General features: G+C 47.6%; 1 protein-coding gene across 36 annotated transcripts in view; it reads right to left on the reverse strand.

The window, feature by feature from the left end:
- Dock9 (dedicator of cytokinesis 9) overlaps positions 1-16,266 on the reverse strand; it is a 264,999-nt gene that overhangs the window by 201,634 nt on the left and 47,099 nt on the right. For 11 of the 36 annotated variants that reach the window (XM_087585045.1, XM_087585038.1, XM_087585028.1 and 8 more), the window contains exon 1: positions 7,553-8,283. In XM_087585045.1, the coding sequence (XP_087441171.1) occupies positions 7,553-7,714 (162 nt within the window). In that variant the 5' untranslated portion in view covers positions 7,715-8,283. 36 annotated transcript variants of the gene reach the window in all.

Raw genomic sequence — 16,266 nt, forward strand, 5'->3', positions numbered from 1 at the left:
GCTGGAAAGCCTCTCATCTGCTGTAGGGTGTGTGGGGAGGGGGGGGCAGGGAAGAGATGCCCTCCCTACAACTCACCCTTTAATGCAGCCCCCAAGGTCATGAGAGCCCGAGAAGTGACCCTGGTTCCTTACTAGCTTCAATACTCAGGTGAGGGAGCCCTGCCCCTTGTCTGGACAACATAGTAGAGCTGGCTTTGGCAAAGGCACAGAACAGGCATATGAATCTGGTGGGGCAGAGAAAGACACAATTGAGCCCCTACTAACATCAGTGCATTTTTATGAGCATATCTGTGATGAACACGGATGATATCTTGAAATATTTTGCCTTGAGATATTTAAACCAATCATTTTCTCAGTACAGTGGACATAAGACGGCTCAATTTCCACAATCAGTGTTTACTGCCTATTATAGTTTAATAAATGCTAAAATAAACCCCACTGTTAAGTAAAATGGTGAAGGCTGACAAAGCCTTGTGGACATGTCTCCCACTGCAGTAGACAGGCCCCCACCCCTTTCCCCTCTGCAGTAGACAGGCCCCGCCCCTTCCTCGGCAGCAGACAGGCCCCGCCCCTCTTCCATTGCAGTTGATAGGTCTCTCCCACTCCTCCTCTGTAATTGACAGGCCCTGCTCCTGTTCCTCTGCAGTTGATAGGTCTCTCCCACTCCTCCTCTGCAGACAGGCCCCGCCCTTCCTCCTCTGCAGTAGACAGGCCCCGCCCCTCTACCTCTGCAGTTGATAGGTCCCTCCTCCTCCTCCTCTGCAGTTGACAGGCCCCGCCCCTGTTCCTCTGCAGTTGATAGGTCTCTCCCACTCCTCCTCTGCAGTAGACAGGCCCCACCCCCTCCTCTGCAGTAGACTGGCCCCGCCCCTCTTCCTCTGCAGTTGATAGGTCCCTCCCACTCCGCCTCTGCAGACAGGCCCCGCCCCTCCTCCTCTGCAGCAGAGAGGTTCTGACCCCTCTTTCTCTGCTGGATGCAGGCTGCACTGCCAAGCAGCAGCAGCTACACAGCAGGGTACCCTCAGCTACATGCAGGAGAAAACTCGACTAAGAGCCACTGCTCCTTGAAATCGTCAGCCCAGCTCACTGCAACAATCCAAAGAGAACAGAACCCACTGAGCATCATGAGGAAGAGCACTGAAGAAATACAGAAAACAAACCAGCCAAGGTCCTGCAACCAGCGTTGGTGTGGCAACACTGGGAAGCCAGCAGCCCCCCCCCCCCGATGGAGGGAAGGAGACGGAAGGAGACGGATGGTATTATTACAGAACAGTTGCAACAGTCAAAGCTCAGCCTTTACTTTCCCCAAATGCCTCAAGCTTGTTAACACACCACCACTTTGCATTTACACCTTCTGCCTGCCCCCCATTTCCTTGTACCCCAATCCCAATGATACACACAGACACACATCAGAAAGACTGGGGGTTCTTAGTAGCCGAAGAGAAGGGTGTCTTCAATTTCATGCTCTTTAAACAGTCTAATGTCGAGTGGCTGTTAAATTAGCATACAAGTCAAAAGACCTTCACAGCCAATGTTTCTGTAACAACTACAAAGGGCCATTTAATTTGACGGAGGCTAAAATACTCCAAAAAACCAGATGCTAGAAAGGCTAAATTCTATACTAATTCAACCACGAAAAACTAGAAAAGCTAAATTCTATACTAATTCAACCACAAAAAAACTACAGTCTTACGGTAGTAGGGCCAGAAAAAAAAGTTTCAAATCTACAATGGGCAAAATAGAGAGTTGCAATATCCCAGTGTGATAAAGGGATATAAATACCATAATAATAAATGATACAAATAATGAAAGAAATTCAAGGGTCTGCAGAGATGGTTCAGTCAGCAAAGGCCCTTCAAGTAGGACCTAAGTTCAATCCCTAGGAATCACGCAAAAATGGCAGGTGCACTTGTAATTAGCACTGGGGGGTTACAGATAGGGGCTCACTGGCCAGTCTGGTTTTACTGGTGAGCTTTAGGCCAACCTGTCTCAAACCAAGTGTGCAGTGGTCCTAAGAATGGTACCAAAGTTTTCCTCCCGCCTCCATGTGTGCAGGAGAAGTCCATGCACACACAGGAACACACATGTGCAACAGAAGTCCATGCACACACGGGAACACACATGTGTGCAGCAGAAGTCCATGCACACACAGGAACACACACGTGAATGCAGAAGCCCATGTACACACGGGAACACACATGTGTGTGTGCAGAAGTCCATGCACACACAGGAACACACACATGCATGCAGAAGTCCAAGCACACACGGGAACACACACGTGAATGCAGAAGTCCATGTACACACGGGAACACACATGTGTGTGTGCAGAAGTCCATGCACACACGGGAACACACATGTGTGTGTGCAGAAGTCCATGTACACACGGGAACACACATGTGTGTGTGCAGAAGTCCATGCACACACGGGAACACACATGTGTGTGTGCAGAAGTCCATGTACACACGGGAACACACATGTGTGTGTGCAGAAGTCCATGCACACACAGGAACACACAGGAGTACTGTGCATCAAGAAAAACTGAAGGCTAGCCAGCTTTTCCTCCCTTTGTGCCCTTGCTCCCTCCCATGCAGCAGCGATCAAGGTTCTAACTGACCAACCTCTTTTTCCTCAGCTATGATCAGCAGAAACACAATATATCACAGTAACACAAGAGGTTTCCAGTTCTCCCACAATTACAGAAAGGAAGTAAAATATGATCGTGCTGACCATGAGCAAATGGGACTTTCTCCGACGAAGAAAGTGAAAATGAGACGCTGTCTTGCTACAGCTTTCCCAGCTGTGGAAGGTTTAGACTGATTGGCCTCCTGGCCAGACAACCAATATGCAGTCCTCACATCGGCTACGGCCAGCTGTCTGGGTGTGAGCATCTCCAGAGCTGCTTCTTGTCCAGACCAAACAAGCAATCAAGGTAAACTCCCAGTGTAGTGAGCTAATACATTCAATTACTTTGTAAAGCAAAACCCGGAGGAAAAAATCTATACTCAAGAATGAGATCTCAGCTCAATCTTCCACATCAATTGTGCTAGAATTGGCAGTCAGTATTTAAATGGGATAAGACTAGGGAGTCGGGTGGGAGCAGAGGAATTTGGAAGCAGAGTCATACCCAGAACACACACATACATGCACACACTCACAAGAGCGCGCGCACACACACACACACGCACACAAACACTCACACAATCACACACACACGCATGCACACACACTCACACACGCACGCACACACACATACATGCGCGTGCCCACACACACACTCACACACACACTCGCGCGCACACACATGCACGCACACACGCACACACACTCACACACACGCACGCACACACACTCACACACACGCGCGTGCCCACACACATGCACGCACACACGCACACTCACACAATCACACACACATGCACGCACACAAACACACAATCACACACACGCGCGCACACACGCACGCACACACTCACACACACACGCACGCACACACACATACACGCGCGTGCCCACACACACACTCGCGCACACACACGCGCACGCACGCACACACAGTGACATGCACTTGTAGTTCCACAGCTGGAAAGTAGAGACTGGCATACTCCTGAGAGTTGCCAACTAGTCTTGGCTACTCTGCAAATTCCAGGCTGGTATGAGACACTGTCTCAAAAAACAAACCACAACGTAGACAGAGCCTAAGGAAAGCATCTCAAGGCTATTCTCAGGTCTCCACACATACATGCAGGCACTCCAGGACACACGTGCACAGCCACACACATGGGTAGGTGGATAGGTAGGTAGGTAGGCAGGTAAATAGATATACTTGAACTTCAATCATTCACTTACCAGATTAAGTTCATTTTCTGAGGTACCACCCACCATGAAGAGGATTCCTCATTGTTTAAATATAAACAGAACCTTCCTGCAGACACTGGACATTCCCCAACCTTACAAAGCTGAAGACTGAACTCAGAACATTTGTGCTTCACTTCAGAGCTCTTTCTCCCGATGACCACATAGAGGCTTCTCTTCACCATATAGTCCTCCGCTTGCTAATTTACATGCTGCCTTATTCCAAAAGTGACTCACACACATAAGATCAAAATAAGCAGATGGGACAAGGCGTACTGTCACAATTGGCAACCATGAAATAAGGAGCGAGACTTAATCATTTAAAAGTCCTTCTGGTAGTTGCACCTATGAGTAGAGAAGGTCTCCCAGAAGTCTGAAACCCTATCAACTTCAAAAAAGGTAGCCAGATGTGGTGGTGCATGCCTTTAATCCCAGATCTCAGAAGGCAAAGGCAAATGGGTCTCTGTGGATTTGAGCCTGGCCTGGTCTACATAGAGAGTTCAGGTTAACCAGAGCTCCATAGTGAAACTCTGAATGAAAGAGAGAGAGAGAGAGAGAGAGAGAGAGAGAGAGAGAGAGAGAGAGAGAGATATGCGGGAGCGGGGGTGGGGGGAGGAGGGAGGGAAGAGGGAGGGAAGAAGGTAGGCAGGCAAAAGGATACCAAAAATCAGAAAAACAACAGCAATCATGCAGTCACTCACAATCAGCGCAACAGCGCCCACCCTGATTGGGCAGCAGTCATTTACTGCCCTTTGGTAAGTGCTGCTCTGTCTGAACTCAGCAGATAAGAAGCAGATGACAATGAGGAGCGGAGAGATGAGGCCCACAGTCACACAGCCGGGAAGTAAGGGATGTGGGTTTAAACCCCGAAAGCTGGCTCAGAACAGCACTCTTTAAAGAACCGATTCATTCGCATGTATGTACACGTGTGTGTCTGTGTGCAAGAATACACACGTGGACGTGGGTGTTTAAGGAGGCTGAAGAGAGCCTCCTGGGGTGAGCCGAGTGGTGAGAACCAGACTCTGGTCCTCTGCAAGAGCAGCAAGCACTGTTAACTACTGAGCCATCTCCCCAGAATCACACTGATGGACCTCACTGCCTCTCACTGAGACCCCTCCTCCAAGACAAGCCAGCCTCAGGTTATCCCATCCTTACAGCGAGAGTCACTTCACGGGAAGCTTTTCCCATGGTGGGCTTCAGTATAGAACGGGAGAAAATTGCAAAACTGGTTCAGAAGAAACTTCACTGAGTCCAGAATGTGGCTGTGAGGGCATCTGGCTCTCTGGGTGATGGGCAGATTTTAGAGATTTCTGGTCTCTACAGTTAGGGATGCTCACGTGTTCAGCCTATCCCACCATGGGCAACACAGATCCTCCAACAAGTTTTAGTGTGCACTGAGTGGTTAGACTGCAAAGCAGTGGTCCTCAACCTCCCTAAGGCTGCAACCCTTTAATACAATTCCTCGCATTGCGGTGACCCCCAACCAAGACTATTTTTGTTGCTACTCATTACTGTAATTTTTGTTATGAATTATAATGTAAGTTCTGTGTTTGCCGATGGTCTTAGGTGACCCCTATAAAAGGGTTGTTTGATCTTGCAAAGTGTCAAGACCCACAGATTGAGAACTGCGGCTATAAGGGTAGATGAAGTTCAGCTGTCACCTGTTGACACTTCAGGCAGAGTCACAAGTTGGAGGCATTGCCAGGGCTACAGATAAGACAGACACCTTCCTAAACAAAGTTGGGGACCCTAGCAAGGACCCACATGTATCTGAAGGTTAGGTCAGGGTGCTTTTGCATGGAGATGACCCAAGGTAGTGACAGTGGGTAGGTCTTGCTGGGTGCTCTGGAGTAACACTGGGCATCTGTAGGCGCCTCACTGAGAAGGACAAACCTGAACAGAGACCTGGGAGAGCCCAGACAGAGCCATGCAAAGTATAGAGGGCAATGTCCCAGGAAGCCTTGGCAGCCAGAGTGAGTGAACACTAAGAAGGACCACAGGGAAGGCAAGCAGGTGGAGAGGTGGAGAGCAGTGTGGGGTAGGTGGTCCCAATATGGACACCTCTGTATGATTCTGCAGCACAGGAGTTCATTCCCAAAGACAAACTCTGCCTAATGTGCACAAAGAGGATCAGGGAGCACAGACAGAGCCAGAAGTCCAGGGGGGTCTTCCACCCAGCAGCATGCTGACAGGCAATGGTGGGCCACATGGTATATAGGGACAGTGTGTTAGAACCCCAGGCCCTGAGGTCTGACAAAGCCAGAAACTAACTATTGCCTTGGGCAATCAAAAATGAAGAAGAGGAAGAGGAAGAAGAAGAAAAGGAAGAAGAGGAGGAGGAGGAAGAGGAGAAAGAAAAAAAGGAAAGGCACAGGGGGTGAGAGCTGTCATCAAGTCAGGTTAACCAAAGACAAGTCAGTCTGTCTGGAAAGAGCAAAAGACTATAGCTCTGGGTGGGAGCACTGCGGCTGAGGGGTGGGAGCACTGCGGCTGAGGGGTGGGAGCACTGCGGCTGAGGGGTGGGAACACTGACCTGACTAGCCCAATTCAGGTCCTAAGCTTGGCTGGCTATGGGTAGGTGATGGGCCAGCACACAGTAATGGGCTCTAGTCCTTCTACTCTGACAGCAGTTATTCTCCAAAGATATTTCAAAATGTGGCAGAGCTTAAAATATTCAACAGTTAATATAGCTCCACTTACATTCCATACCAAATATAACACTGACTCCTAAGCCGCATCTGACATCTCATATGATGCTCTCCCTTCCTCCTCTACTGAGTGCTAATCACATAAGCCCCTCGACAAAACCCACATCCCTCCCTGGGCTCCTGCAGATCCAATCCCAAGTACACATGGGGCACCGACACCCCCTCCCCAGGCGGCATTCCTGCCTATCTGTGTGCCTCACCCTACTGAGCAGCTGCCTTCCAGGCTCACACACGAACTCGCACATGTCCTCGTCCCCACTCATTCTGACAAACACCGCAGTTAGAACAGAAGGGAAGATGGCAAGGCATCCTGAGGGAGGAGGAGACCAGTATGTGCTTCCTTGCAGCCTGGTATGGAGAGGAGGTCACCGAGAGGCACACCCATCTGTGACTTGACGCCTCTTCAAGCACAGGCAGAACACGGAAGCACCGGGTCGAATTCAGCTTTTTCTCATGACCCATACACATTAGAGTCCAGTTTTCAGAAAATAAAACTACAAATATATAAATATTTGTCTCGTGACCAGTACAGTTTTCTGTCACGGTCCCTGAATGACAGGACTCACCACAAGCCATCAGTAAGACAAGCCTAGCCAAGGAAGAGGCTGAGAGATAAAAAGGAGGCTGGGGAACTCAGCATCACTGGGAAAGGGTGTCACATGTAGATGTCTGAACATGCACTCTGCTACAGATCACTGCTAAAGCTATGCCAAGAACCCAGAAGCCTGAAATTGCCTTAGAGAACTGGTCTGACAGGACACAGCTCTCCGTCTCCTGACTGCACCTACCTTGCATTTATGCACTGCATCCTCACACATGCAAATCTTAAATGTAAGATTACTGGTTACTCATTTACACAGACCATATAAGCATATTTACATACACACACATAAGCATATAGAAACAGATGAGAGCTGCTTCACAACCAAAGACTAGCTTTATTCTAACACCATTAAGCTACTACTTGTTAATTAAACGAGACGGCATTTTACCAGGCAGAAGGAGATCGATAGTTCTGAGTCTTCTTTCGGCCAGTTGAATGCTGTGTATTCAAGGGCATTACTCTCTCCTTGCTGCTTGCACATGTAAGCACAGTTTCTCTCAAAAACGGTGCGGATGCCTTTGAAGAGGATCACACTGGTAGTGCAGCCCATCCCCGAGGTGTGCACGTTCAGACTTCTAGCGATCTCTACACCATCCCCACATCAGCTTCCTTGGCTCTTCAGACACAGGCTCCCACTGTACCATCTTCATGACAAGCAGTTACCAGCACCGGAACAGAAGGGGAGCGCCAGGCTGTTACACTAGAATCCGTTCCTGCCCAACAGCCTGACCAAAAAAAAAAAAAAGGATCCAGGCTCCCCGTAAAACAGGAAGGGTGGGTGGGTGGTGCAAAATCAAGATGACACACCTCAGATGCACCAAGACTGTGAAAGTATCTTTTTTTTTCCCCAGTGAGCTGCTTCACTGCTAACACAGAACGCAAACGTGCAGAAGATTAACATGGGTTGGTGGGAAATGCTGGCTGGCACCTTGGATTTGCTGGGGACTGCTCCTAATCTCAGAACCTGCCCAAAACGGAAAAGGCAGTACCAGACAGCCACCCTGCTGCAGATGCCGCCGCTGCTGCTGCTGCTGCTGCTGCTGAAGGCACAAAGGATTCTCGTCTGCTGCAAGAAATCACTCTCCCAGAATGCTTCGCCTAGCATCTCTATTAGCAAACATCTCTTTCCTTGACCTAAATATGCTGCTTGTCTAATCTTGCATCAATGAGAAAACAGAGAAGCCAGGGAAGGAGGAAATGGTCTAAAAACGGGGAGAATGCCGAGATGCCTGCTGCCATGGAAACACGTGTAAGCAACTTCAGACAACCTTTTACACGTATGCTGGCAGCAAAGCACAGGAGAACGGGCGTGGCGTGTGGTCTTGACTTCTGCACACCTCTCCTCGTCACTAGAGTACTAACCAGGTGGGTGCTGCTCGAACTGAATGAATGTGGGCAGAGCTCCCCATCTGGCCAGCCGTGTGTCTCTAAAGCAGCACTCTGTAGTCTGCAAAGGCAGGTATGTGCTGCAGTCGCATTCACAACCAACATTAGTATTTCTGATCCACAGCAAATTCAGGTCCTTCCACCACAGACTCAGTGACACCACAGTGAATCACATGACTCTTGGGGAAGTGATGACAGGGGAGGTCTTCGTTGACAGAATACCAAGTTGACTCCTGTCATTTCCCTGTTTGCATGTAGGGAATGCCCTCCCACTTATAGCACACACTTAGAAAAAGGTTGCCATGCTAAGATATACCAGTCCTGAACTATTACACTTGAGTACCCAGGAAAGTAACAGAAAGCCATGCATGGAGTAAGGGGAACTATAGCATACTGTCCTGTCATATGATCCCCAAATGACTAGATGTCTTGTTTATTTATATTCCTCCCTCTCTCCTTTCCTCCCTCCTTCCTCCCTCTCCTCTCCCTCTCTCCTTCTCCCCCCCTCCCCTTCCCTCTCCTTCCTCTCTCTCTCTCCCTCCCTCTCCCTCTCCCTCTCTCCCTTCCTCCTCCTTCTCTCTCATTCTTTGAAAATGCATCTAAACAGTCACATAAACCAAAGCAGTGCATGTGCAGCCACACAGGAAAGACAGTGGCTCTGTGGGATCTGGACTAACATGCAACCCAAGCAGTGATTCCACAAGAAAGTCAGGAACCTAGGGGATGCGCCCTTAGGCAGAAGGCTTTGCCACGAATGCATAAGGACAGGAGTTCAGAACCCCAGAGCCTACGTAAAAGCTGGATAGTGGCCACCTGTATCCTACACTTAGGAAGCAGACAGGGGACCCAAGGAGCAGGCTGGCTGGCTGGACTAGCCAGGATCAGTATGTTCTGCATTCAATTGTTCTTCAACAAACACAGTGGAGAGTGATGGTGGATCCTTAACATTAATCTCTGATCTCTGCACTTACCTCTGTTACCCACACACTGAACCAGGCTTGAGTGCATGCACATATACACAAACACACAGCATAACGCACACATACAGAGTACACACATACGACACATATAGCACAACACAGCACATGCACATGGCACAACATACTTACACAGCACAAACAGCACACACAAGCACATACATACACATCCATGTGTATACACAGCACAACACTGCACACACCCACACATAGCACATACAGCATAATACACAGCACACACACGTGCACAGCATACACACCCACAGGACAGTATACACATACATATAAACATGCAGGACAGTACAAACATACACATACACAGCACAAATACAGCACAGCACAAGCAGGCTCGCACAGCAAACACACACACACACACACATACACAGACACACAGAGACACACAGACACAGACACACATACACAGCACAGGCAGGTACACACAGATACACATACACAGCACAGGCAGGTACACACAGACACACACACACACACAGACACACACACAGACACACACACACACACACACACACTGTAAAACTCCAGACACCGTATGACTTCCTGACATCAGAAGATCCAAGCATCCATGAGACACTGCAACAGAGACAGGCAAACAACATGAAAATCATCAACACAAACTTAATACTGGAGACTCTAAAACACCAAACATGTAAATTGTCTTGAGAATTTAGGGGGGGAAATCTACTTAGTTTTCTTTATACTACACATTACACAAAAACAGAAATGGTACCAGTAAGTTTTAATTTATTGTTTTAATCAATTTTAGCTATCTCAGACACAGAAACAAGAGATCCCTGAAGACACAAAGATTATGATTAGAAATACAAAGACTACATTGAACTTCACAATGGATCATAAATTGTGAGCAGTTGTAAGCCATTAGTACACTTTGTTCTACTGAGTCTCCTTTCTAACCCTATGTTAATAGTCAGGCATGATGGACAACTTTATCCCAGGACTCGGGAGGATCTGGATTTGAGACCACCCTGATCTTCATAGTGAGTTCCAGGCTGGCGTGGGTCACACAGCAAGAACGTGTATCAGTGACAACTGACACCTGTTTTAGGAGCTAGAAAGATGGCTCCGTGGTTAAGCACACTGGCTGCTCTTTAGGAGGACCCAGGTTCACTTCCCAACACCTACGTGACTGCTCCATGGGATCTGATGCCCTCTTCTGCACTTCTGGCTTCCATAGCACTGCACACACATGGCAGGCACACATACATAGAGGCACTCACACATAGATACTCCAAATATAAGAAGAAAATATCAATGCATGCCGTGTGTGTGCATGCCATGTGCGTGAATGGATCGGAAAACACTGGGCTAAGTAAGGGAGGCTGGTCATAAGAGAACTCACATGGCACAGCTCCATTCAAATGAAATGGCTAAAGATGAACACATCCGCAGAGACAGAAAACACAGTTGAGTGTGGTAACCCACCCCGTGAAGACCACTTACGCCAGTACTCTGGGCCTGAGGCAGGAGAAACATGAATTTGGATCCACCCTGAGCTACACATGAGATAGAAGAGAGGGTGGGGAGAGAGGAGACTAGTGCTTATCTACCTAGGGTAATGAAAATGTCCCCAAACTAGAGCATTCCTAATATATAAACTGTTTATACATGGCCCACAGCCTATGTCTACCCTAGTAATGTGACTCATGCCAAGAAGGACTTCTGCGCTGAGCTCAAGAGCATCTGAACTCCATTTCTGTCCAATGCTGACAGCTCATCCCTCTGCCCCATCTGGGCAAGATGAGAGGAAAGTCTAGGTAAATCCTTCTTTTGACACCAGTAAGGAATTAAACAACGTAAGGAACCCTGGCTCCCAGACGGCCTTCTCTGCCCACTCCGTAAGCTGCCAGATTTGTTCAAACCGGTAACAGGAGCAGTCACAAGAAGTCTTTGGAGCACAGTTGTGCCTCTTGTTCTACAGGCCGTGAGGATCTGCTCTGTGGCTTGATGCAGTGACCGTCCCTGGTGAGCTGAACGGTGTTTGGAAGCTGCTCAGGATAAGGGGTTTGTGGCCAATAGGTCACCAGAAAATTCTATGGACTGCCTGTTCAGGCTGAGCCCTGCTGGCCTCTTGAGTGGTCACAGGAGGTGCTGTGGTACAGCTGGGGCCACAGCAGGCATGATGTCCGAGCTCAGAGTCCCCTCAAAGCTGATCAGTCTGCAGCAACAGGTCCTATCTGCAGCGCTCCCTTAGTGTCTGATTTAAATGTCTTCAAAAGTCAAATCATCGGCTTGCAAGATTTCCCTATTGTTCTCCCAGGAAAGCTAGATAAAGAACCTGGGGGGGACATCTGAAAGTATAAACTGAAGCTAACATGTTACCAACCGAGCCATCCTCTGCTAGACTGATCTCTGGTCTATTTTGGAGATGAGAGAGAGGTGGATCCCCTCCTGGTTTACAGTGACTGGAATAAAGAAGCTTCTCTTACAGGACGGCAGGCCAGTCACAAAACCTCCAGAGGGAGCCTGGAATCCAACCCCATATGCACTTGCTTCACTGAAATACCTCCGTAACAGTCAGCAGTAACAGTCAGCACGGGAAGACGGCTTCCCCTCTGACTGACGATACTCTCAGGAGCAGCCATGAACCCTGCAGACCAAGGCAACCTTATATAAACTGACCTTTTCATGTCCTGTTCATTTGATCGACCACACGACACTGTGCCTACCACATGCTAACAAGTTGGGTCATCCTTTCCTTTTATACCAATTTCTTTTCCAGTCATGGGGATCAAATGCAGGGCCTCATGCTTACCAGGCAAGTGCATCAGCAAGAAGAAAACACCGGATCCCTAGGGACCAGAGTTACAGATGGTTGCGTGCCACATGTAGGTGCTGGGAGTTGAACCTGGGTCCTCTGGAAGAGCAGCCAGTGTGTTTAACGTCAGTGCCATCTCTCCAGTCCCTATATAAAGGGTTTCTTTTAAATAAAGGAAATAAAGGTGAGGCACTGACTGCATTCCCAGTACCTGAGAGGCAGAGGCAGGAGGACCACTACAAATTCCAGCTCATCATGACCTATATAGCAAGCACCATGCCAGCCCAAACTACAGAGTGAAACTCTCTTAGCATTGTGTGTTTTAGGAACACGGGCCTCAAAGATTTAGGCTCACTGCATATTTAATATTTCATGTATTTATAATGTATTGTTGTGCTTAAAAATGGGAAAGTCACACCTGAAACACTGTCTTTTAAACAGATATAATTTTTAAATGAAAAACTGTCAGCAGGGTCCACCAGCCGTTAAACTTGAGGGCGCCGTGCTATGTAAAATAAGCCAGGCACAGGAGATCACATGGTTCTGCTTCCATGAGGGGCCGGATCAGTGAAGTTCATGGCTAAGGTGATCCAGCTTTATGTTACACTGAAGAAAACCAAGCAAAGGCTGAGTGGTTACTGCTTTCCTATCTCTCTGGAACAAGCACCCTGTAAGAACAGCTACCAAGGAGGGTAACCAGTCTTCTCCGGCCCTCTCTCCCTTGGTGCCTCCACCCTCACTAAGGGCAGAGAATCTGGAGAAACAAGCTCCAGGGTGTTCATTTCCCATTGCCCCTAGGTCCTGGACTCCTGGAATAGCCCTTTGAACATGCGTCACTGCAGAGAAAGGGTAGCCGAGACTCCAAATTCTGACTTGCACATGACTTCAGGCCCTTTCACTGAGTTAGAAAGGATGAGGCAACAGAGTCTCATGGGTCGTTAATCCCTCAGCTTAGGGAGACCCAGAGCAGCCATGCTTCAATTACTGTTATGAGAGGTCGCAGAGAAAAACTCGTGGCTACTGAGGGAGCTCAGATCTTTACAGGGAAACCAATAAGTCCAGAAACGGTGGCAGTGTGTTAACTGTAAGTACTGAAGGGGCTATAGTGGGTTAACTGTAAGTGAGATGCTACAGAAACAGTGGCAGTGTGTTAACTTTAAGATGCTACTGAAGGAGCTCACCCATTGGCCTCGGTGTCTCTCTGACACCTAGAAGCAAGGGGCCAGAGGAAGGAGACTGACTACATAAAGGATTGAAGCCAGGCAGGAAGCACCAAGAGTACAGCACTAAGGAGGGTGGAGGAAAGAGAGAAGCAGGGAAATTCAAAGGGCCAAAAGGCAATCAGCACCACCAGCGACTGCACTGCCAGTTGCCACATCCTGGCCTCCACCAGCCTCTCTAAAAGATTCTCTTTTTGGCAGACATCTGAAAAGACACAGGTGCAGCTAAGCACCCTGAACATGAATAACAGATATGGCAAAGCGAGCACATGCAATGCACCATCCTAACAGTGCGTGTTCACATACAGAGTCATGGCCGCTGAAGGCCCTGACATGGAGACACAGACTGACATCCGGATCCTACACACTCCAGCTACTCTTAGAAGCTGGGTCTCTCCCTGTTGCTGCCTTACATACATACATACATACAGACAGACAGACAGACACACACACACACACACACACACACATACATACATACATATGCATACATACTTATATACACGCACACATACATACATATACACACATACATACATACATATACATAATACATACAAGCATACGTACATACACATACATACTATATATATGCATACATAAATACATACATACATACGCATACATATATCTCTTTAAAAAATTGTAAAGGGACACTATTTTTGAAAAAAAGTTAACAGCTTAATCAGGTTTTCCGTAGATTCACCAAGATAGGAACAAAAAGGGTAGCAGTTACCTCTCTGAAACATAGGGGAGAGAAAAAGTAACTTTTTTTTTAAAACAGTCAAAAGACATAATACGCGTTCCTCTATTTGGGCCTCTAGTGAAGTCAAAAAGAACTAGCCTAGTCTGTACTTTGCTGATGGATACTCAGAACCTCATCTTTCCTTGGTGAGAGAGCAATCCCTGAGAGGCTGAGGCCTGGGCTATGTACAAAGGCTCTGCCCACCCCTACCAGTCCCTTCCCACCCCCCAAAAAAGAAAAGACAAAAAAAATTAGATTATTTTTCTAACTCCTTCAAAATTTTATTTTCAAAAAGACAAAACAGTTCAGAGCTTTGAAAACGCACATTCTCTCTTTGTCTCTCTGCCCATCTTTTTCCGCCCCCTTCCCTCTCCCTCCTTGGGGTTTCGTTATAGAGTTTCATGTAGTCCAGTCTGAGGCTACCCCTGAAACCCTGATCCTCCTGTCTCTGCCTCCCAGGGGAATTTTTAAATAGTTTCTATAAAAGCCAGTTGAAAACCAAAGCTTTGTGCTTTGTGCTTTTGTTTTTAGCATGACTTCACTCAAACATTCCCTGACACGTAAGTGGATATAACTAGGTCAGAGAAGTGGAGTAATTTTAGGAGAAACCACCCTGCACAAAAGAGTAGACAAATTGTAGATCATGCTATCCAAGCCAATTAAAACCAGAAAGGACCAAAAAGAGATATCCGGTGTGCAGGTGAGAAGTCCCTGGGGAAATGCAAATCAAGGCCACAATGAGATGATTTCAGCATCAACTGACAGGTAAGTTTTAAATAGAAATATAGTAAGTATTGCTGAGGATGTAAAAAAACGGCTTGGAGCTTTGCATACTGCTAATGGAAACATAAAACGGCATGATTTCTTCAGAACCAACGTGGCAGCTCATTAAGTAGACTTACCATATGATCCAGCAAGGCCACTCCTGATTAAACATCCACCTTGAGCAGAGCACCACGTCCACACCGAAACCTGAACATGACGGTTCTTAGCAACAAGCCAAATGCTCATCCACTGATCACCAAACAAATAAGGTGGTGGGCAAACGGAATATTCCTCAGGACATAAAATACTGACAAAGGGCCTTTGAAAACATGCCCAGTAGAAGAAGCCAGTCACAAAGGTCTGCACGTTTCATCAGTTCATTTCATCAGACAAGCACACACGGAAAGAAAGTAGGCCGGGGGCTGGAGAGATATACCCGTGGTTATGTATGTGCTGCTCAATCATGAGGACTAGAGCTTGGATCCTAGCATCTACCTCCAGGGGCTCACAATCTCCTGGCACTTTGGTTCCAAGGGATCAGATGCCCTCTTCTGCCTCTACCAGCCGTAGTACACACATAGGCCCATAAAGTAACTCTTTACATCTTTTTGAAAAGAAAGTAGATGGGTGGTTACCATAGAACTAGGTTGGAGGGTAATAGCCAAGAGGTTGAGAGCTTCACTGGAGGAGGACGCATGAATACAATGAAAACCAGTGAACAGGGCCTTTAACGAGTGAGTTACATGGTACAAGAATCACAGCTGACAAAGGTGTTAACAAAGATGAATTTCCCTTAAGGGTGCCCTATGCCCCCTCTAACACAGAAGACACCCCAAGCCTGAAACTGTACATGTGGGGCAAGGACAGTGCAGAAGACAGCAGGATTGTTTCTTGATCAAGGGCCAGTTAAAGCTACTGTCCACCTAACAGAAACCTCTCGTGTGGTCAATAACTCTGCCTCATTCATTATGCAAGGCGAAGTTCAGACCGAAGTTCCTGGCCATCTATCCCAATTTGTTCAAAGAAATTTCTTTTACAGACATTTTCCCGCAAGATATTCATCTTGGCTTTGACCACAAGGCTCTCGTGATCCAAGACAAAAATACCATTTGGAGAAAAAGTCAGGGAATGGAAAGAGATTAATAAAGATTTTTTTTCATAATTACTCATGTCAGAAAACCAGCTATATTTAGGCTGGCCTAATCATCTGGCCAG

Source organism: Rattus norvegicus, chromosome 15 (assembly GCF_021556685.1).
Source record: "Rattus norvegicus strain SHRSP/BbbUtx chromosome 15, alternate assembly SHRSP_T2T, whole genome shotgun sequence".
Classification (NCBI taxonomy): Eukaryota; Metazoa; Chordata; class Mammalia; order Rodentia; family Muridae; genus Rattus; species Rattus norvegicus.